Source organism: Sus scrofa, chromosome 6, assembly GCF_000003025.6.
Source record: "Sus scrofa isolate TJ Tabasco breed Duroc chromosome 6, Sscrofa11.1, whole genome shotgun sequence".
In the NCBI taxonomy this organism is placed as follows: Eukaryota; Metazoa; Chordata; class Mammalia; order Artiodactyla; family Suidae; genus Sus; species Sus scrofa.
The window spans coordinates 67,589,763-67,611,286 of NC_010448.4; the positions used below are offsets into that span (position 1 = coordinate 67,589,763).

General features: G+C 49.5%; 1 protein-coding gene across 7 annotated transcripts in view; it reads left to right on the forward strand.

The window, feature by feature from the left end:
• Window positions 16,101-21,524, forward strand: part of CAMTA1 (calmodulin binding transcription activator 1) — an 866,060-nt gene continuing 860,636 nt past the window's right edge. For 3 of the 7 annotated variants that reach the window (XM_021097504.1, XM_021097510.1, XM_021097514.1), the window contains exon 1: window positions 16,101-16,244. In XM_021097504.1, coding sequence (XP_020953163.1) covers window positions 16,200-16,244 — 45 coding nt within the window. In that variant the 5' untranslated portion in view covers window positions 16,101-16,199. The remainder of the gene's footprint in view (window positions 16,245-21,524) is intronic. The other 4 variants (XR_002345413.1, XM_021097530.1, XM_021097529.1 and 1 more) reach the window with 3 other exon arrangements.

Sequence of the window (21,524 nt, forward strand, 5' to 3'; positions counted from 1 at the left end):
GGCTCTGACAGCGCTCAGAGCTATCAATTTCCTGGCCTGTGTTTGTGCGTTTCCAGAGACCACCCAGATGCAGCAAGGAGGCTGTTTAGGGTCGGTTTTCCCCTCTTGGCAGAGGATGGGGGCTGAAGACACGCCAGGCTGGAGGCCAGCATGGGGCGGGGGGGGGGGGGGGGCAGCTTCTGTCTCCATCCTCTTGGCCCCACCTGCTTCCCTGGCCCTTTATGCTGCTGGGTGCCAGAAGGACCTAGAGAATCTGGCCGTGACTCATCTGCCTCCCCAACTTTGCTCTCAAATTGTGCTTTCTGGACTTTTTCAGGCAAGCCTCAGTGGCTCATTGCCGATACCCATCATTAACGTGACTTTCACGCCTCTTAATTCCCTCCAGAACTTCAACAACCACCGCAAACACGGGCAAGGGATTCTTCCCTGAGAAAGACATTCATCACGCCGGTACCCAGCCTCCCGAATCCAGCGCCGGCATTGCTTCCAGTTGCCAGTGGGAAGAGGGAGCCAACAGGTATTTTTAAAGAGGCGCTATCCACTGGAGGACAAAAGGAAAATATCCCCTTTGAGCATTTAGTCACACACATCAAAGGAAACAACAGTTTCAATCTTCATTTGCATCGTACAGGCATTAGATGTGGTCCAGTTACACCCAGCTCCGCTTGAAAAGGCAGAAGTGCCAGTACTTTCCAAGCCTTGACGGAGACAGAGAGAAAATGCAGCCAGGCAAATAATATATCACCCTGCCAAGGCATTTTCCATTTTTAAAAGGACAGAACAATTTTGCATTATTTCTGGAGCCTCTTTGCAGCAAATATCCCTTCACATGTGCTCCAGAGCCCTGCCCAGCCGGCCTAAAAAGCCCCGGCTCGTCCCAGCCTACTGCTCCTGTGTCCTGGGGACCACATTCTGCCTTTTGGTCTTGAAGCATCTGATATGAGGCAGGCAAAGGGCCTGCTTTTTTTCCCTCTTTTTGTTTTGTTTTTTTTGGGGGGAGTTTTGTGAGCACAGGCCAACCCAGGCTGGCTCTGCAGAAGGGGGCCAATTAAGACACAGCCCTGGCGGAACGAACACGGCACTTCGGATCACTTGAAGGTGGCTGATGAAGGTGAGATCATCAATGAGCAAGACAGCTTGGGGTTTTTCAGGGATGCCTCTGAAAGACCTAAGGGGATTCAGAGCTAGAAACAGTGAAGGGTGCCTGCATTTGATGTTGAGGCCTCTTGGGAAAGCAGAAAAGAGCCACTAGTTCTGGAATAATTAGCACAAATGACTTCTAGTTAGGGTGACAAATGAACATGTTTTCCCAGATCTGGAGACTCAAGCTGGGCTCTTTGGTGAAATTTCCCAAACGGTCCTTAATCAGGTGGTCTAAGGGCCACTCCTGGCCAAGTGTGAGGTCTCTTGGTAGAGGGTGAACCTCGCATTTTATTGTTTCTCATCCTCAGCCCTGGCTGGCCTGAAAAATCTCGGGATGCTGAATGATTAATTCCAACCTGCCCTAGAAAACGTTAGTCAGCTGGCAAAAGGAAATAGCCCAACACGAAGGCAAAAAGAGCAAATTGACTTTATCTGTGAGTGATTATGTTTGACAAGAGGAAAAAGAAAGAAATCTTTTGTCACTGAAGAAAATTGTGCTTTGAGAAATCTTTGCACAGGTCTTAAGTCTCTGCTTGAGATGGTTTGAATTAAAATGGAAATAATCCCAGCCCCCCCCTCCAAAAAAGGAGTAGAGAAACAAAACTTGATTCTCCCACCTTTACTAGAGCAGAGTTTTGGAAATCAGACTAGGAGTTCGAGATCTACTCCAAGAGCAGCATTTTCATTAACTAGGGAGTATTCTCTTTCAAGAACCCTATTTTTGAATCGCTATTTACTACGAAAATTTTAATTTTCCTTTAAGCATTGTCACACATGCCGCCTGATGCCTTGTGGGTGGGAGAACAAGGCAGAGGAGTCTTTCTGCCAGTGAGAACGAAGAGCCAATTTCCCTCCGTGAAAGGGGAAAAGATCAGGAGTGTTAAAATTATTCTTCTGATTTCACATTTATCTTGTACTCACAGCATCCTTCTGCTGAGGATTTGAAAGAATGAGTCGTAGGCAGGAAAACAAACTGTTTTGACTCAAGCTAGGATTCCAATTTTACTGCTTACATTTTTTTTTTCCTCTTCACTAATTAAAAACACAATGAACCTTCTTTAAAAAATTTTATTTTGTCTTTTTAGGGCCACACCCTCGGCATAGGGAGGTTCCCAGACTAGGGGTTGAACCGGAGCTGCAGCTGCCGGCCTAGACCACAGCCACAGCAACACAGGTTTTGAGCCGTGTCTGTGACCTACACCACAGCTCACGGCAATGCTGGATCCCCAACCCACTGAGCAAGGCCAGGGATCAAACCTGTGTCCTCATGGATGCTAGTTAGATTTGTTTCCGTTGAGCCACGATGGGAAATCCGTTTGTTAAAAATTTTATTTAAAAATTTTTTTACAACCGCATCTGTGGCATCTGGAAGTTCATGGGACAGAGATTGATTCCAAGCCACAGCTGTGGCAATACCAGATCCTTGAACCCACTGTGCTGGGCTGGGGATGGAACCTGCTCCTCTGTATCGATCTGAGCTGCTGTTGTTAGTTTCTTAACCTGCTGTGCCACTGAGGGAACTCCAAAATTAATCTTCTCTTAAACATTCTGAAGTCTTAGAGTTCCCGTTGTGGCGCAGTGGTTAACGAATCCGACTGGGAACCATGAGGTTGCGGGTTTGGTCCCTGCCCTTGCTCAGTGGGTTAACGATCCGGCGTTGTTGTGAGCTGTGGTGTAGGTGACAGATGCGGCTCGGATCCCACGTTGCTGTGGCTCTGGCGTAGGCCAGAGGCTACAGCTCCGATTCGACCCCTAGCCTGGGAACCTCCATATGCCGCGGGAGTGGCCCAAGAAATAGCTAAAAAGACAAACAACAACAACAACAAAAAAAACCTGAAGTCTTGGAGTTCCCATTGTGGCTCAGCAGTAGCAAACCCCACTGGTATCCATGAGAATGCAGGTTCGATCCCTAGCCTCGCTCAGTGGGTTAAGTATGCAGTGTTGCTGTGAGCTGTGATGCGGGTTGCAGATGCAGCTGGGATCCCTCATTCCTGTGGCTGTGGTGTAGGCTGGCGGCTGCAGCTCTGATTTGACCCCTCGCCTGGGAACTTCCATATGCTGCACAGCCGCCCATTGCCACCCCCCCACCCCCGCAAAAAAAATTCTGAAGTCTTTTTTTTTTTGGCGGCACCTGTGGCATGGGGAAGTGACTGGGCCAGGCATCCAATCCGAGCCAGAGCAGTGACAATGCTGAATCCTTAACTGCTACGCCAGCAGGGAACTCCTCATCACTTTATATTTTAAGCATTTTTCTCTCTGATATCCACATAGCTAACTTCCTCAGCCCCTTTGAGTCTTGGTCCAAATGTCAATTTCTTTCTTTCTTTTTCTTCTTTTGTTTATTTTGGCTGCACCCAGGCTATGTGAAAGTTGCTGGGCCAGGGATCCAACCCATGCCACAGCAGTGACAATGCCAGATGCTTCATCTGCTGAGCCACCGAGGAATTTCCAAACGTAACTTTCTTACGCCATCCACATTGACCAAAAACTGCATCTTCCTAATATTGGTATTCCTGATCCCCTTCAAACTGTTCCACTTTCTATTCTTTTTCTTTTCTTTTTTTTTTTTTTTTTTTTTGTCTTTTCTAGGGCCACACCTGCAGCATATGGAGGTTCCCAGGCTAGGGGTCTAATTGGAGCTGTACCTGCCAGCCTATGGCACAGCCACAGCAACGCCAGATCCAAGCCGCATCTTCGACCTACACCGCAGCTCACGGCAATGCCAGATCCTTAACCCATTGAGCAAGGCCAGGGATTGAACCTGCAACCTCATGGTTCCTAGTCGGATTCGTTTCCACTGCGCCACGAGGAGTACTCCCACTTTCTATTTTTTTCCCTGCCTTCTCACACCGCACAGAATCTCCTTCTGTATGATGTTTATTGTGCTGTGCCCCCAGAACATACGTACCCAGAGACCACGGATTTGCCTTTTTTTCAATGACGTAGTCTAATTGTGCCGAGGGGTGCCTGTCCCTCAGGTGATGCTCCATAAATGCAGAGTGAGAATGTCAGGATAAATTTGCCTCTGATTTGGAAACAAGCAAGAGTGTCCTTTCAGCCAAGTGCCGGGCACTGGCCTCATGGGCCCTCAGGGGAGGATCCGATGCTTCTGGAGTTTCAGGAGGGAGCACCTGTATCTGCCTTTCTATGGACTCAGCAGAAGAAGGCTGGAAGTAATGCAAACGATTCTTGCCCATGGATGTAATTCATTTTTGTCATACAGAAAAGATAAGCCCAAACATGACATTTGGTTGCCCTGTAAGAAAGGAGGCAGCTTTGCATCTTTTAGCAAGCGTCCTTCCTTGTCTGAAAACAGATCTCTGTTCTTCAAATTCTACTTTGAACCGGTTTCAGTGCCTTACTAGTTCCCTGATTAATGAAAGAGTTAAAGAAAATTCTCAAGGCATATCCACTTTACATTCTTGTGAGGGTTATGATTTAAAACGTTTTTGGAAATTATGATTGAGTAAAAGAATAAAATTACAGGAGTTCCTGTTGTGGCTCAGTGCATTGAGAACCTGACTGGTATCCATGGGGATTGGGGTTTGATCCCTGGCCTTGCTCAGTGGGTTAGGGATCTGACGTTGCCAGGAGCTTTGGCTTAAGTCAAACAAGGCTTGGATCCTGTGTTTCTGTGGCTGTGGTGTAGGCCGGCAGCTGCAGCTCCAATTCGACCCCTAGCCTGGCAACTTCCATCTGCCACAGGTGCAGCTATGAAAAGAAAGACAAGAAAGAAAGGGAGGGAGAAAGGAAGGGAGGGAGGCAGGAAAGAAGAAAGAAAGAATCTCTCTGCAGTGGCTGTTTGATCCCTGGCCAGGCACAGTGGGTTAAAGGATCTGGCTTTGTCGCAGCTGTGGCTCAGATTCAGTCCCTGGCCCAGGAACTTTCATATGCTGTGGGTGCAGCCACACAAAAAATAATCATTGCACTCCGCTCCCTAGGAGACCTTATCTAGTCCCATGGAGGCAGAACCCACTGAATGAAGATACTCTCTTTGGCGTTTCTAGTCACCACCTCTTTGTGCCCCAGATGTGTATCCAGTGGTCCTCTTGTTTTCTCCACTTGGAGTTATGTATATTTATTTATACACTTCAGAATTCACAAGTCCCAAACGGAATTCTTTTTTTTTTTTTTTTTTTTTTTGCTATTTTCTTGGGCCGCTCCCGCGGCATATGGAGGTTCCCAGGCTAGGGGTCAAATCGGAGCTGTAGCCACAGGCCTACGCCAGAGCCACAGCAACGCTCGATCCGAGCCGCATCTGCAACCTACACCACAGCTTACGGCAACGCCAGGTCGTTAACCCACTGAGCAAGGGCAGGGATCGAACCCACAGCCTCATGGTTCCTAGTCGTATTCGTTAACCACTGCGCCACGACGGGAACTCCCCCAAACGGAATTCTTGTCCTCAGCTTGCCCTGCCCCAGTCTTTAAGTGGTAACACCATTTACTCAGTTACTCAGGCAAAGATCTAAGAGTCAAACTTTGGCCCAAAGCACTTCTTTCTTATGCATTTCATATCCAATCCATCGGCAACACCTGGCCAATATCTCTACCTTCATACATATTCCAAATCTATGTACCTCTATTTTTTCCCCTTTTTACAGCCACACCTGCAGCATGTGGAAGTTCCTGGGCCAGGGGTCAAATCAGAGCTGCTGCAGCAGGCCTATGCCACAGCCATGGCAACGCCAGATCCCAGCCTCATTTGCTACCTATGCCAAAGCCTGAGGCAACCCAAATCCTTAACCCACTGAGTGGGCCAGAGATCGGACACACATCCTTTCAGAGAAGCACTGGGTCCTTCACCCAATGAGCCACAAGGGGAACTCCTGTACACCTCTTAAGACCTCTAGTTTGGTCTAAGACTTTCGGCCCGTTTTTATTAAGTTTTTTTGGGGGGAATAGAGGCACACCTATTTGTCTCCATATTGTCCATGGTGGCTTTTGCACTGCAATGGCAGTTGCGACAGTGACCATAGGTTCTGCAAAGCTTAAATATTGACTCTCTGAAAAAAATTTGCCAACCTCTGGTATGGTGATGAAAAAATAAGATATCAGCTCATAATCCCTGGAGCCTGTAACTTTTACCTGATTTGGAAAAAGGGTCTTTGCAGCCTCGATCAAATTAAGGATTCCAGATGAAGAGATGACCCTGGATTATCCATGGGGTCTCTAAATGCCATCCCACGAGTCTTTTTTTTATTTTTATTTTTATTTTTGTCTTTTTGCTATTTCTTTGGGCCGCTTCCATGGCATATGGAGGTTCCCAGGCTAGGGGTCTAATCGGAGCTGTAGCCGCCGTCCTATGCCAGAGCCACAGCAACGCAGGATCCGAGCCGCGTCTGCAACCTACACCACAGCTCACGGCAACGCCAGATCGTTAACCCACTGAGCAAGGGCAGGGATCAAACCCGCAAGCTCATGGTTCCTAGTCGGATTCGTTAACCACTGCACCACGACGGAAACTCCCCACGAGTCTTTATACGAGAGACAGAGGAGTTCCCTGGTAGCTCAGGGGGTCAAGGATCTGGTGTTGTCACTGCTGTGCTGTAGGACTGAACGCTGGCCCAGGAACTCCTGAGTGCTGTGGGGGTGGGACAGAAAGAAAAGAAAGAAAAGAGAGAGACACAGAGGGAGATTTGGACCACACAGGCAGGAAGGGGCAATGTGAAAATGGGGCATGGAGAGGTCTGAAGATGCTTGCCTGGAAGAGGGGTGTGGTAGCCACAAGCCAAGGGCGGCCGGCAGCCACCAGGATCTGGAAGAGACAAGGAGCAGATACTCCCTGGAGCCCGCAGGCCCCCCAGCACCTTGGTTTCTGCCCAGGGATTTCGGACTTCCGGCCTCCAGCACCGTAAGAGAGCACCTTTCCATTGTTTTCTAAGGTAATTTGTTGTAATGAATGCACTTCCCTGTCAGGTCTTGACACCCCTCCCTCCACGGTAGTCTGCCCTGGGGTCTCTCTGCTTCCTCTCTTACCCCTTGCAGCCTATTCCCCACAGGGAGCCTTTTATTATTTATTTCTTTATTTCAAATTAAAAAAATTTTTGGCCAAACCCACAGCATTCGGAAATTTCCGGGCCAGGGATCGAACCTGCACCACAGCAGTGACAACGCTGGATCCTTTTTTTTTTTTCAGTCTTTGTAGGGCCACAGGTGCAGCATATGGAAATTCCCAGGCTAGGGGTTGAATAGGAGCTGTAGCTGCCCGTCTATACCACAGCCACAGCAACGGGGGATCCGAGCTGCGTCTGCGACCTACACCACAGCTCACGGCAACACTAGATCCTTAACCCAATTAACAAGGCTAGAGAACGAACCTGAGTCCTTCTGGATACTAGTTGGATCATTACTGCTGAGCCACAACGGGAACTCCCAGTGCTGGATCCTTAACCTGCTGAGCCACCAGGGAACTTATTTTATTTTATTTACTTATTTTTATTTTGTTGTCTTTTTAGGGCTGCACCTAAGGCATATGGAGGTTCCCAGGCTAGGGGTCGAATCGGAGCTGTAGCTGCCGGCCTACGCCAGAGCCACAGCAACTCGGGATCCAAGCCGCATCTGCGACCTACACCACAGCTCACAGCAACGCCGGATCCTTAACCCACTGAGCAAGGCCAGGGATCAAACCCGAAACCTCATGGTTCCTAGTCAGATTCGGTAACCACTGTGCCACTACAGGAACTCCCCTGTTTTATTTTCTTAATGACTTCACTTGAGGCATATGAAATTCCCCAGCCAGGGATTGAATCTGAGCGGCATCTGAGACCTACCCCAAGGCTATGGCAATGTCAGATCCTTTAACCTACTACGCTGGGACTGGGGATCCAACCCACACCTTGCACTGATCCAAGCCATTGCAATAGAATTCTTACCCCCTGTGTCATATTGGGAACTCCCCCCTCCCCTTTTTTTCTTTCTAGGGCTGCACCTGCAGCATATGGCAGTTCCCAGGCTAGGGGTAGAATTGGAGCTGCAGCTGCCGGCCTATGCCATGGCCATGCAACACCAGATCTGAGCCGAGCCTGAGACCTACACCTCAGCTTGCGGCAACACTAGATCCTTAACTCACCGAGCAAGGTCAGGGATTGAACCCGAATCCTCGTGGATACTAGTCATGTTCTTAACCTGCTGAGCCACAATGGGCACTCCCCCTTACTCTTATTTTACCTTGGAATATAGTAGATTTACAATGTTGTGTTAACTGCAGGTGTCAGCAAAGTGGGTCGGTTATACATACATCCATTTTTTTCAGATTGTTTTTCCCATATAGGTTATTACAAAATATTGAGTAGAATTCCTTGTGCTATGTAGTAGGTCACTGTTGATTATTTTCTATATAGTAGTATATGTAAGTTAATCCAAACTCTTAATTTATTCTTTCCCCCCTTTCCCCTTTGGTAACCATAAATTTGTTTTTGAAGTCTGTGAGTCTGTTTCTATTTTGTAAATAAGTTCATCTGCATCATTAAAAAAAAGATCAGTCTTCTTTCTTTTTTTTTTTTTTTTCGGTTGCACCTGAAGCATGTGAAAGTTCCGGGGCAAGGCAGTAACCTGAGACATAGTGGTGACAATGCCAGATCCTTAACCCACTGAACCACCAGGGAACTCCTGTATCTTTTTTTTTTTTTTTAGATTCCACATATAAGTGATATCTATGATATTTGTCTTTCTCTGTCTGACTTCCTTTAGTTAGTATGGTAATCTCTAGGTCCATTCCTGTTGCTACAAATGGCATTATTTCATTCTTTTGATGCCTGAGTGTATTCCGTTGTATATATGTACCACGTCTTTATCCATTCCTCTGTCGATAGACATTGAGGTGGCTTCCATGTCTTGGCTATTGTGATGAGGGCTGCTATGAACGTTGGGGTACAGGTATCTTTCAATGATAGTTTTCTCCAGGTATATGCCCAGGAGGAGTGGGATTGCGGGATCACATGGTATGATGGCTCTGTTTAGAACACACCACTGAGATAATCCTCTCGGCTCAACCCGTCCATCCATGTTCGAGGACCCTCAGAACAAAATCCAAAGAATTCACCATAGACTTCCAAGTCCTGTGTGATCAGGCTTCAGATTCCAATTTTGATTCATGTCCTGGAGCTCTTTCCAGCTGGTTCCATGGCAGTTCCTTCAACACACCGAGTGTGTATCTGCCTAGGGGTCATGGCCCTCGTTCTGCCCAGAATGTTCTTCTCGTCCCTATAACTGCATGGCTCCCGCCCCCTTCCTTCAGGTCTGGGGCCTCACCCCGTCTAAAGAGGCACCTCCTCCCTCCACTCTCTCCTTCATTGTCCTTCCAGCCTTCATCCTTCTCTTTATCTGCTTGTTTACCATCTGTCTCTCCCAGTTCCATGTCATCTCCTTGAGGGCAGGGTTTTTGTCTCTTTGCTCACTGTGGTCTTCCTAGCCCCTAGAATGAGTCTCTAGCACATCAGAGGCAGCCAGTACATATTTGTTGGAAGAATGCACGTGGCAAAATATATATATATATATAAACCATATCAGATGAAGAATAAGCTATATTCCTTTCCTGCTCCACCCTCAAAGGTAACTACTGGTAAGAAATAGGTTGTTATTTGCCCAGAAGCTTTTGCTGTATGTGCAAGAATATCTTGGCGCTCCCATTGTGGCTCAGTGGGTTACAAACCTGCCTGGTATCCACGAGGATATAGGTTTGATCCCTGGCCTTGCTCATTGGGTTGAGGATCCGGCGTTGCCATGAGCTGTGGGGGAGGTCGAAGATTTGGCTGGAATCCTGAGTTGCTGTGGCTGTGACATAGGTCGGCAGCTGCAGCTCCGATCTGACCCCTAGCCTGGGAACTTCCATATGCCGCAAGAGTGGACCTAAAAATCAAAAAAAAAAAAAAAATCTATTTATCTATCTATATCTATATGTGCAATGATTATTATATCTTTATACACACAGGAGTATCCGTTATGCTCTATGCCTCGCTTTTTTTTTTCCAGTTAAATATTTAAGCTGAAGAATCTTCTATAGCAGCACATGGATCAACCCCCACCTTTTTTGTGGCTGTGTAATATGCAGAGAACAGTAAGTTGTTTACTTCAGTTGAAAAATGGAAAAGCTAATGACAGCGAGAGGCCTCTTTGTATTTTCTCTCGTGGATGGTTTGGTCTGCTTCTTTTCGGGGGCTGGCTCTGCAGGGACCAAGAAAGACGCTGGTGCTCATAGATCAGCAGCTTCTTCCTTCAGGTGTTTTGACAGGTCATTTCACTTTCAACAACTAAACAAAGTTTCCCTGGAAGACTGGGAATCGACATAAATAGCACTGGAAAGTGTTGAGGCAAATAAATAAGAAAACAGACAAAACAACCCTATGAGCCCTCCCTATGAGCTCATCAGGCTTCGATGGTGGCTGGGGGAGGGGGGTCACGAGGGACACAATTACCCGTGTGCGAGCCTTCTGGAAACACCCCAAAAAGACAATCAACATGCCATCGGGGCCTTGCAGTGCAAATGCTAAAGTCCCTTGGCCCCCTCCCTCCAGTCACACTGCTGCCCCCCAAGTCCTTGTTCTAAAGAGATTTGGGGGACACCACTCACATCTCTCTGGGTTCCAGGAAGCAGAGGTGGTCCCCTGGTCTCTAAAGTCTGTTAACTTCAGAAGTCACCAAATGCCCACCCCAAGCAGCAAAGCCTCATCTCTTTAACCCTTTCCCTCTTCAGAAGGAAAAAAAAAAAGCCATTTCTTTGGGCCTGAATTCCGAGTGAATAAAAGAAACAGGCTGACATACCAGAGGGCTCAAGAGGGAGAGGGAAAGACTCTAGCTTTAAAGGGAAAGTCTAGAAAAAAACAGGGTTGACTCTTTAAGTAAGGTAGGTAGGTGAGACCCAGTCAGTCGACAGCGTTTAGCCATGACTCCCAGAAGAGTCCCTGGAGAACAGGTGCACTCAGGTATGGTTGATGCCATAGCTGGGCCACATGGAAAGATTTTATGATTATAGCTATTGTTTAAACATCATCTCTTGGAACCCCTGTTGGGAAGGGTAATGCTCTGTTCTGGGTTTTAATATTAAAAGAAAACAAACTTGCCAGAAGTGCTGTGGTTGGTCCTTGGGTCTGCTGCCCATTCTGCCTTGGCCATGCTTCAGTAAACTCTGAACGAGTGAAACCACTTATTCATTTCAAAATTTCAACAGATTCCGGGTCCACAAATCAGGGCTTTTATGTTCAAATTATATTTCTTTAAAAGATTTTTTAATGATTTTTATTTTTTCCATTATAGTTTGTTTATAGTGTTCTGTCAATTTCTATGGTACAGCATGGTGACCCAGTCACCCATACATGCATTCTTTTTCTCACATTATCCTCTATCATGTTCCATCATAAGTGACTAGATACAGTTCCCTGTCCTATATAGCAAGATCTCATTGCTTATCCACTCAAAATGCAATAGTTTGCATCTATTAACCCCTAACTCCCACTCCACTCCACTCCCTCCCCCTCCCCCTCGGCAACAAGTCTGTTATCCAAGTCCATGAGTTTCTTTTCTGTGGAAAGCTTCATTTGTGCTGTATATTAGATTCCATTTATAAGTGATAACTTATGGTATTTCCTTGACTTAGTAGGAGAGTCTCTAGTTCCATCCATGTTGCTGCAAATGGCATTATTTTGTTCTTTTTGACGGCTGAATAGTATTCCACTGTGTTTATATACCACATTTTCTGTCGATGGAGATTTAGGTTGTTTCCATGTCTTGGCTATTGTGAATAGTGCTGCAATGAACATATGGATGCATGTGTCTTTTTCAAGGAAAGTTTCGTCCGGATAGATGCTCAAGAGTGGGATTGCCGGGTCATATGGTCGTTCTATATTTACTCTTCTGAGGTACCTCCATACTGTTTTCCACAGTGGTTGTACCAGTTTACATTCCCACCAACAGCGTAGGAGGGTTCCCTTTTCTCCACACCCTCTCCAGCATTAAATTATATTTCAAATGAGCTGAAATTCAGGGTTATAAGGTCCAGATATCTCCTTATACATGGGGTATCTGGCAAGGCTTCACTCTTGCATACAAACGGGAGACATTCCAAATGGCAATTGCCGGACAGGGAGGAAAGAGGAGGGTTTGCAGGATGGGGAAAATAAGGCATCGAAGCAACAGGTTTGTTTTAAGAAGCTCACACATTTTCGTTATGTTTTATCTTGAAAAGTCAAGGGGACAGGGGATCACTCTGTATTACTTCCTACAACTGCATGTTACTCTACAGTTATCTCAACATTTTAAGAAATTACTTAAAAGGGAAGACAAGCAGTGAGACTTTTTGGAAGTAGGAGTGTTGGATAGCATTGCTTTTTAAAAAATTTATTTTATTGAAGTATAGTTGATTTGGAGTGTTGCATTAGTTTCTGGTGTACAGCAAAGTAATTCAGTTATACACATATGTATGTACTGTTTCATATTCTATTCCATTATGGTTCATCACAGGACATTGAAGATCCTGTGCTATACAGGAGAACCTTGTTATTTATCCATATTCTATATATAATAGTTTTAATCTGCTAATCCCAAACTCTCAATATACCCCTCCCCCACAGCAACCACAATGCTCTTCTCTATGTCTGTGAGTCTGTTCCTGTTTGGTTGTTCATGTATTTGGCTGAGCCCATGCCATGCAGAGGTTTCCAGGCTAGGGACTGAACCAACACCACAGCTGAGGCCTGAGCTACTGCAGTGACAGTGTGGGATCCTTAACCCACTGCGCCACAAGGGAACTCTTGTTTTTGTTTTGTAGCTAAGTTCATTTGTATCGTATTTTAGATTCCATATATGAATGATTGGGTATCATTACTTTTTTTTTTTAATGGCCACACCTACGGCATATGGAAGTTCCCGGGCTAGGGGGTGAATTGGAGCTGCAGCTACAGTCTGCACCACAACTACAGCAATGCCAGATCCAAGCTGCATCTTTGAATTACGCTGCAGCTTGTGGCAATGCTGGATCCTTAACGCACTGAGCGAGGCCAGAGATGGAGCCCGCAACCTTATGGTTCCTAGTGGGATTCGTTAACCACTGAGCCACAATGGAAATTCCCGGATAAAATTATTTTAAAATACATATTTTTAATTATAAAAATGGCAGAGCTATATCATAGAGAATAGAGACAATAAGAAAAACCCCTCACGATCCCCCAAATGTCATTTCTTGGGAGTATTTTACATACATACATATATATATATATATATATATATTTTTTTTTTTTTTTGTCTTTTTAGGGCCACACCTGCTGCTCATGGAGGTTCCCAGGCTAGGGGGTGAATTGGAGCTGTAGCTGCCTGCCTACTCCACAGCCACAGAAACACCAGATCCAAGCTGCGTCTGCGACCTACACCATAGCTCATGGCAACGCTGGATGCTTAACCCACTGAGCAAGGCCTGGGGTCAAACCTACATCCTCATGGATGTCAGTCAGATTCGTTTTTGCTGAGCCACGACAGGAACTCCTACATGTATTTCTTCAAAATGCAGGTTTTTATACTTAGATTTTTATACATCATGTATGAGAAGTGAACACTGTAATTTGGAACCATCCCCCACCCCAAAGTGACAAAGAAAAAAACTTTTCTTTTTGTTTCTAATGTCTGTGACTACCATAACATTCCACTGTGCAGATACAAAACAATTATTAAATATCCAACATTAGCGCATTTAGGATGCTCCACTTTTGTCGATAATAAATACGTTGATCCAGTGAAGAATACCTTCACACATACAGCCTTTTTGGCATTTAGTGTTATTTCCTTAGAACAGGTTCCCAGAAGTAAGATTACTGGGTCAAAAGATGCAGACGTTTTTTATGACTTTTAATATATATTGTAAAATTGCTTTTCAAAAGGATTACATTGATTTTCAATGTCACCAGCACTTGTAAGAATGTTTCACCACACAAGTCGTCAACATAGGGGCTATTGCTAATCGATAAAATATTGTCTTCTAGTTACTAAAATTTTGCATTTTTTGACCATCATCAAATTAAAGTGTGTTGAAGAATAAGTGCATAATACAAAACATTCTTTTGGGACATCTTTATTTCCGGAAAACTTAAGACATTTTCACTTGCAAAGATGAGAAAAGGGACATAGGTTGTTAGGATCGGCACAAAATTCATTTTGACGATCAATCTTTTTTTTTTTTTTTGTCTTTTTGCTATTTCTTGGGCCGCTCCCACGGCATATGGAGGTTCCCAGGCTAGGGGTCGAATCAGAGCTGTAGCCACCGGCCTACGCCAGAGCCACAGCAACGCGGGATCCGAGCTGCGTCTGCAACCTACACCACAGCTCACCACGGCAACGCCGGATCATTAACCCACTGAGCAAGGGCAGGGACCGAACCCGCAACCTCATGGTTCCTAGTTGGATTCGTTAACCACTGCGCCACGACGGGAACTCCGTGACGATCAATCTTGATGCCAAACTACTCAAACGAGGACCCTTCGCGGATGCTGCTAGTTGTCATCACTGGCAGCAAAGTACAAAATAAAATGTAGAGGAATGAAAGGGTCTCCCTGCAAATGGTACAAGACCCACACAGAGGGGTTGGAGCTCGGCTTCTCATTCAACTTTTCTTCCTTTTTTTTTAAACTTTGAGGTTTCAGCCCTCTCCTTTGTTTCCGATATTACCTGCCCACGTGCACAAGTCCTGAATTTTTCTGGGAGGGGGCATTTCATCTTTGCCATCTCATCTGGCTTTAGGCTTCTCTGTACAGTGTGTATCAGTCCACTAGGTGTGGACGGAATTTCAGAAAAGCTGCAGCGGTGTGTCTGTCTCCCCCGCACCTCCACCCCCCCGGGACGGATCCTAACCCGCTTCTGGGATCTCTCTCCTGGAATAAAACCTAGCTGGTCTCCCCACCTCGCACGTGGCGTGAGTGCAGCGGACGCTGGAATTTTTCTTTGGAAGAGCCACGAATGTAAGCCTAGGACCGAAGCAAACTTGGCTCGCCTCGCTCTCTGAGCAGGCTCACCGAGGCTTAACATTTCTCTAAGATTTCGTTCAGCGGCCTTATCCTGGGACAGCCATTTATGAGTCATCGGCTCTGCGGGTCACATGGCCAACGTGACCAAAATAAAGTTTCAGTATTTTAAGCCGCTAGAAAAGGGGACAACGGAGCACACCGGGGGCGGGCCTCGGCGGACACCGGCGGCCCCGGCACCCGCGCTGGGGGACGCGGCGGCGCGGCCCGGGGGGGCGGGGCGCCGGTGACCGGGGTGGGGGGAGGGGAAGGGGCGGGGCCAGGCGGGAGGCGCGCCCCTCCCCCACGGCCCGCAGCGACGCCCGGACTCCTGAGCCGACCGGCTCCTGAGCGCAGCGCCCGGCCGACACCAGCCGCGAGGACCCCCGGCCCCCGCTGCCCCCCGGAAGCGGCAGGCTGCGGGATCCCGGAGATCCCGCCGCCTCTTCTCGGCCACCGGGACCCCACGCGCCGGCAGCGGCTTCCCCGGGAACGTCCTTCAGCCCCGGGAGCACGCGGGAAAAGCCCCAGCGCGCCAATGAGCGAGCGCCTTCCTCATGACGGTCACGCTCGGGGGCGGGGCTTCCCTTCGCCGCTCCCGAGTTCCGGGAACCCCCTTTGATTGGTCTGGACGGCCTGGGAAACACTGTAGTAAAGCCCAATCAAAACGCCACGTCTCGGCCTCGAGGAAATATCCCGTGTCGGCCCCTTCCTGATTGGGCAGTTCTTTCGGGCTCTGGCCACTGGAAGGCTTTGTTTAGGTCTGGAAGGCGGGCTTTCCTGGGAGTGGGTGGGGAGGGGGCGTTGATTCCTGACCAATCCTTTCATTCCGTTGGGTGGTGACCAGCCAATGGGCCGGATGGATAGGACGCTCCTCCCGGAGAGTAGTGAGACCCTTGGTGCGGGGCGATTGGTGGCGGGACCGATGAGTGGCAGCCGCACGGCCCAACGGGCGCAGTGCGTGGGCCGCGGGGCGGGGCCAGGGCGGGTGCGCGGCGGCGGCGGGGTGGCTGGGCCGGCGGCGGCGGCGGTACGAGGCGCGCGCTCGGGGTCCCGGTCGCGAGGAGGAGGAGGATGTGGCGCGCGGAGGGGAAATGGCTGCCGAAAACAAGCCGGAAGGTAAGAGCCGGAGCGTGAGGGGCTGGGGGCGGCGCGGCGGGCGGCGGGACCCGGCCCCGCCGGACATCCCGGGCATCGGCGGCGCCGGGCGGGAGCGCGGGGGCGCGGCGGCGGCGGCGGCGGGCGGGAGCCCCGGGCCGGGGAGGGGGCGGCGGGGGGGGCGGAGCGCGGCCGGGTCCTGAGGTGACTCGCGGGGCGGCGGAGCGCGGCGCCGCACACCCCCACCCGGGGGCGGGCTGGGGCCGGAGGGGCGGGGGGCCGGCGGGCGGGGGCCGGGCCCAGCGAGGAGGAGGAGCCGTGGAGGGAGGGCCGGCGCCTCCCCCACCCGGACCCGGCATCCCCGCCGCTCCCGGGCCCGGCGCGGCCCCCGCCCCCCGGCCCCCGACCCCCGCGCCGGGCCCGGTGGGGGCCGCGGGGCGGAAAGTTTATCCGCCTCGGGCCCCCTCCGGCCCCGCGCCCCGCTGCCCCGGGCCGGTCCCCGTTGGGGCACAGCCGGCGCTCAGCCTCGCCGCCCCTGGCTCTCGGCGGCGGGGCCAGGCGGACTCTGTCCAGCCTCACCCTCGAGCCCCGTGGTTGCCTCCCAGGGCCGGCGGGGGTCCCCGCGCTTCTCCCCACCAGGGGGACCCCCTCCTGCTGAGCGTCCCTGGGCAGTAGGGCCTCGTGTGACCCCTCCCCCTTCCCTTCCTGGGAGGGGGCCTGCGCAGCATCCCCGCCCCTAGCAGTCGCTCCCATCCTACTCTTGCCCTTGCACCCCTCGCAGCCAGGAGGGTGGGGTCTCCGTTTCCATGGCAAAGGGAGGATTTCCATCCTCCCTTGCCCTTTACCTTCCGTGACCCTGATCCTCCTTTGGCAGAGGGGTCCGTCCCATCCTCTCATCTTCGGTGGCATCTGTTGGGGCCTCTGCACAACATCTATTGACCCTTTTGCCAGGACAAGGGGACGCGGGCTACCCCACGTTCTTCTTCCCTCACCCAGTGGAGAGTGGGGGCCTGTGCAGCTCTGAAGTCATCTCTAAATAGGAAAGCTGATACTTCTTCCAGATTATGCATACTCTCCGCACACTTTCCTGGGTTAGGCTGAGCTCATTTCCTGAATACCCTTTGAGGTGCCCTCTCCTTCTTGGGGAGAAACCGGACCTTCCAGTGCTTTTTACCCCATTCGTGTAGTTCCCCTAACACGTCTCTCTCCTGGGGGTTTCTTGCCTGGGTGAGGGAGGTTGCCCATGAGATGTAGGGCAGGGCTCCCATTGTGCCTAGCACTTGAGTACGCCGAGGTCGCGGTAACTACTCCTATGTAGAGGGGGACCCGGGTCTCTCTTGCTTCCGGTTTACTCTTGCCCCTGGGAGGGGGCAGCACTCAGGAGTGGACACTCCCCGCCCCCCCCAGAAAGAGGTTCATGTGCCCTTGGTTTTCTGGTGTTCGGATTACTGTCTTCTGTGCAGTGAGAACCAGACTTCGTACATCCTACATTCAAGAGTCTTTGAACCTTCCCTGGAAATAAACTTCCCATTTCTTTTTTAAGAGAACTCATATCCTCCTTATGGCTTCTGTTTCCCAGTCAGCCATATTTAGTGAGCCTGTTACCTTGGCTTTTTCTAATTTTCTTAAACTGTATTCATGTTGGCTGGGTAAGAAGAAGCCATATGCCTTTCCATCCAGAAAAGGGAGTGTAGACACCCATGTCGCCCACGTGCCCTTCGAGAAGAGGTTGCTAGTGTGCTCCTTGTTGTACTAGAACCTTCTTTGGCCCCGGTGTTGTCTCTCCTGGGATCCAGACATTTCTTGCCATCTTGTAGGATTCAGGTGAAGGGGAAATTTAGATGCTTTTTATTTTTTTCTTTTAATTTTTTTTGCTGCTCTGGTTCTCTCTTGGCAAAAAATGGTGCTGTGCATTTGTTTATATATACACACACACAGGCACGTATTTATAGATGAAATCACATCCTTGACGTATGTCCAGGGAGTTGGAGGGGGTTAGAGGACTAGAGGTTTTGGGTGCATGTGGGGACCTCGATGTCTAAGGACATAGATGTGTGTCAGTGCCGTTGGTAACTCTCCCGGCTGGGAAGAGTCAGGAGGCTCGTTGATAAATGGCCAATCCTCAGTGCTCTTTCCTGTGCCATTTGTACCGTCCCGACTAAGCAGAAGGCCTTCCCGACTTCACCAAGTCCCCGAATGCGCAAGTGTAGGGCCCATGTGCCCTTGGGCATTCTGAATTTAGGGGTGCCGTGTTCTGCTTGATCTTCCTGGGGTGAAAAGTTCTCATCTTGACTTCTTTACTGCCGTGTAGGAGAGAGAGATTGCCTGTATTTTGGGCAAAGGATAGGAGCAGGTGAGAAGAATATGTGTCTCTGTGACAGAACTAGGAAGGAGTGGCCATAAATATGTCACTGTTTATTTCGGTCATTTAAATACTTGAGAGGTTGTGCACATTCGGAGCAGGTCCCGCAGGGCAAGAGGGTGGGAGGGAGGTGTCTCCAGGTGTTCTCCCAGTGTCACCCTTGGGGTGTTTGGCCACCGTTTCCCCTTGGCTCTGGGGTGGGGGACGGTTTGAGCCTCTTGGGGGGCAGGGCGGGGGCCCTAGGAGGGGCCTCCCTTCCCCTCCCCTCCCCTCCCCTCCCCTCCTCTCCCCTCCCCTCCGGCAGCTCGGGATGGTGCTGCTGCCACTCAGCAGCGGAGTCTCACTTGAGAGACTTGGGACGGGAGGGGAGTGGGGCCTCCTCCTCCCCCATGGGCTCCATCCAGACGCTGGGCTTTTGGACGCTGACGTGCTTTTCCAGTCAGGAGACTCTCCCCCTGGATCCCTGCGTCCGGAGACGGGGTCATCCGGAGGCTTCTGCTTCGTTTCAGCCGTTGATGGCTCAGTCAATATTGAGTTACCCAGTGGCCAGATACCCGTTGTCAGAAAGTTGTGCTTTTGACCTCAATTTCCTTTTTTTTTTTTTTTAAAGTTTTTATGCTATTTCTATTCTGTCTGTGTCTATATTCAGTTGATGGATTGTGTATTTTTAGGATGTAGTATTAGTGACCCTGGGAAAACAAGCGTTGACTACGGGCTGTACGCGTTGGAGTGTCCCCAGCAGAGTCGTCTCCTTCCGGGCAGTGGGTCCTCTCCTGCCCTGGCCGTGCCACCAGCTGCCTTTGGGAGTTCTCCCTGCCCACTGGGAGCTCCGTTCTGTGGGCAGTAGGAGAATGGGGAAGGTTAAGGAACACGCCCGAGGTGAGTGTGCAAAGTTAGGTTCCTTGTTTTGCGTTGATACGGTTGTGCTTTCTGTGTCACCTGTCCCCATAGAGTATCGGAGATCAGCTTTTTCCTCTTGCTCTTCCTGTGCGTGGTCAGCCTGGATGGCCTCTGTTCTCTTCATGACTTTTCTTTTTTGTGTCTTTCTGTTAGAACATCACACTCCCCTCCCCCCAGCTTTTGGGACAAGGTTGGGTGACCCATGGGACATCTCCTCTCTTGCCTGTGGGAAAACCTGACTTATCCTGTGTCTGTGAAATGTTGGGTTTCTCCATCTCATTGGTCCGTGGACTCAGAGTGTTGACAGGTACACAGCAACCTCTACTCAAGGTCAGATTGGGTCGGATTTTCTTTTTCAAAGAGGAGCCCTGCCCTTTCCTGCACCTTGGGATGTGTTTCTATACCCTGCTTCTCCACATTTCCCTTCTCTTTAGTTTTGAGGCCCCCCCCGCCAGTAACCCTCAGAGTCAGGGGGCCTTATTTTAGTTTTCTGTTCGTGCTGGATGTGGCCCCTGTGCCTGGTGGGATTCTTCTTTCTGGCTGCTTCTCAGGACCCCCTTTCGTGGCTCAGTGTTCCTTCCCTTCTTCATTCCTCCGGGCCGTTTTTTGTCTTCCATTTCCTGAGCTTCCGGGAAAGTCCTCTCTGTGTGCAGTTGTACTTCCTTCTGCTGTCCTTGTGGGAGAAGCAGCAGACGGGGATTCTCGGGTTCTCTTCCTCTCCCCTCCTGCTTGTGCCTGTTGCCTCCTTGGTGGGACCTTTGAATCTGGTGTTTTGGAGAGAAGTTGTTGGGACATCCGCATTCCCATCCCTGAGCACATTCGTTCTGAGACCTTCCCTGAGCCTGGGCAGGGGATCGGGGTCGGGGTCGGGGTCGGGGTCGGGGTCGGGGTGGGGTGGGGAGGGGTTGTGAATTTGCTTGGACACTGTGGGGGTCTTGTTAGCCTTTGAGTGTGAGCGACATTCCCGTGCATCTTGGGCCTGTCTTTTTATACGTTCCTGTGCGGAATTCTTTTCTGAACTCAAGCTGTTTGGCTTGCAGTCTTGGAGAAAGACTCTCTAATAGTGCACCATCCCATTGAGCTTTTCCCCAGCCCTGCAGGAGTGGGGGCGTGGGAGAGGGTGGAGGGCGGACTGGGAGAGGCATTTAACAGCTTTCCTCCTGACGGGGTGTGTGGGTGTGTGTGTGTGTGTGTGTGTGTGTGTGTAGAAGAAAGTAGTCAACCTTCTTTCTACATGTCTAGGTAGAACTTTTAGGGCGTTTAGATGTGTGGTTGGTTGATCCCTTGTGTAATGTTCGGACAGCAGCGTGCGAGGTGTTGTATAGACACGAAATCAAATAAATATGAAGGAAGTGGTAGAAAAATAATGTTCTCTTGTGATTAACGGGTATATCTCATATTATGAGATAGTAAGGACTAGATGAGCTGCCATTATGTGTTCGCTGCCCTGAAGGGTTATGTTTAAGTTTCCTGCCTAATTGCGTGGCCCATTCTTAGGCTAGGTACAGTATAACGATCACAGCTTTTGTTTATTCTGTGACTTTTCATTTTCACACTTTTAATGGTACCGTTATTTGTGTCTTTCTTTCTTTTTTGGGGGGGTAAATAACCTCAGGTGAATTTGGGGTGTAGGTTTGACGTAGGTGATGGCGACGGTAATGATAAAGAACCACCCTGAAAGAAAGAACCCGAGATGCACTTTTTCTTTTTCTCCTGTGTTAGGTCGGATTTCCCCTCTACCATGTCTGTAGAAACCAATTCTGAGAAGTGTAGAAACCAGCTCCTGTTTAGGGTTGTTGTGATAATGGAGTTTGGGATTGTCCCTTCATGTGAATACGTGGCTGCGTATTTTTTGTGGTGGCAGGTGTTGCGTGTTTCTTGCATATTTCCAGTACAACAGACCATTTTCTAAAATGCTCTGTATCTTCTAGGATCACTTACCGTGACACCATGACCTTTTTTTTGTTTCTTTGGGGTGTTCTGGATGACTGACATCCTACCTACTTCTTTTCCCGTATAAAGAGATTTCTCTATTGCCC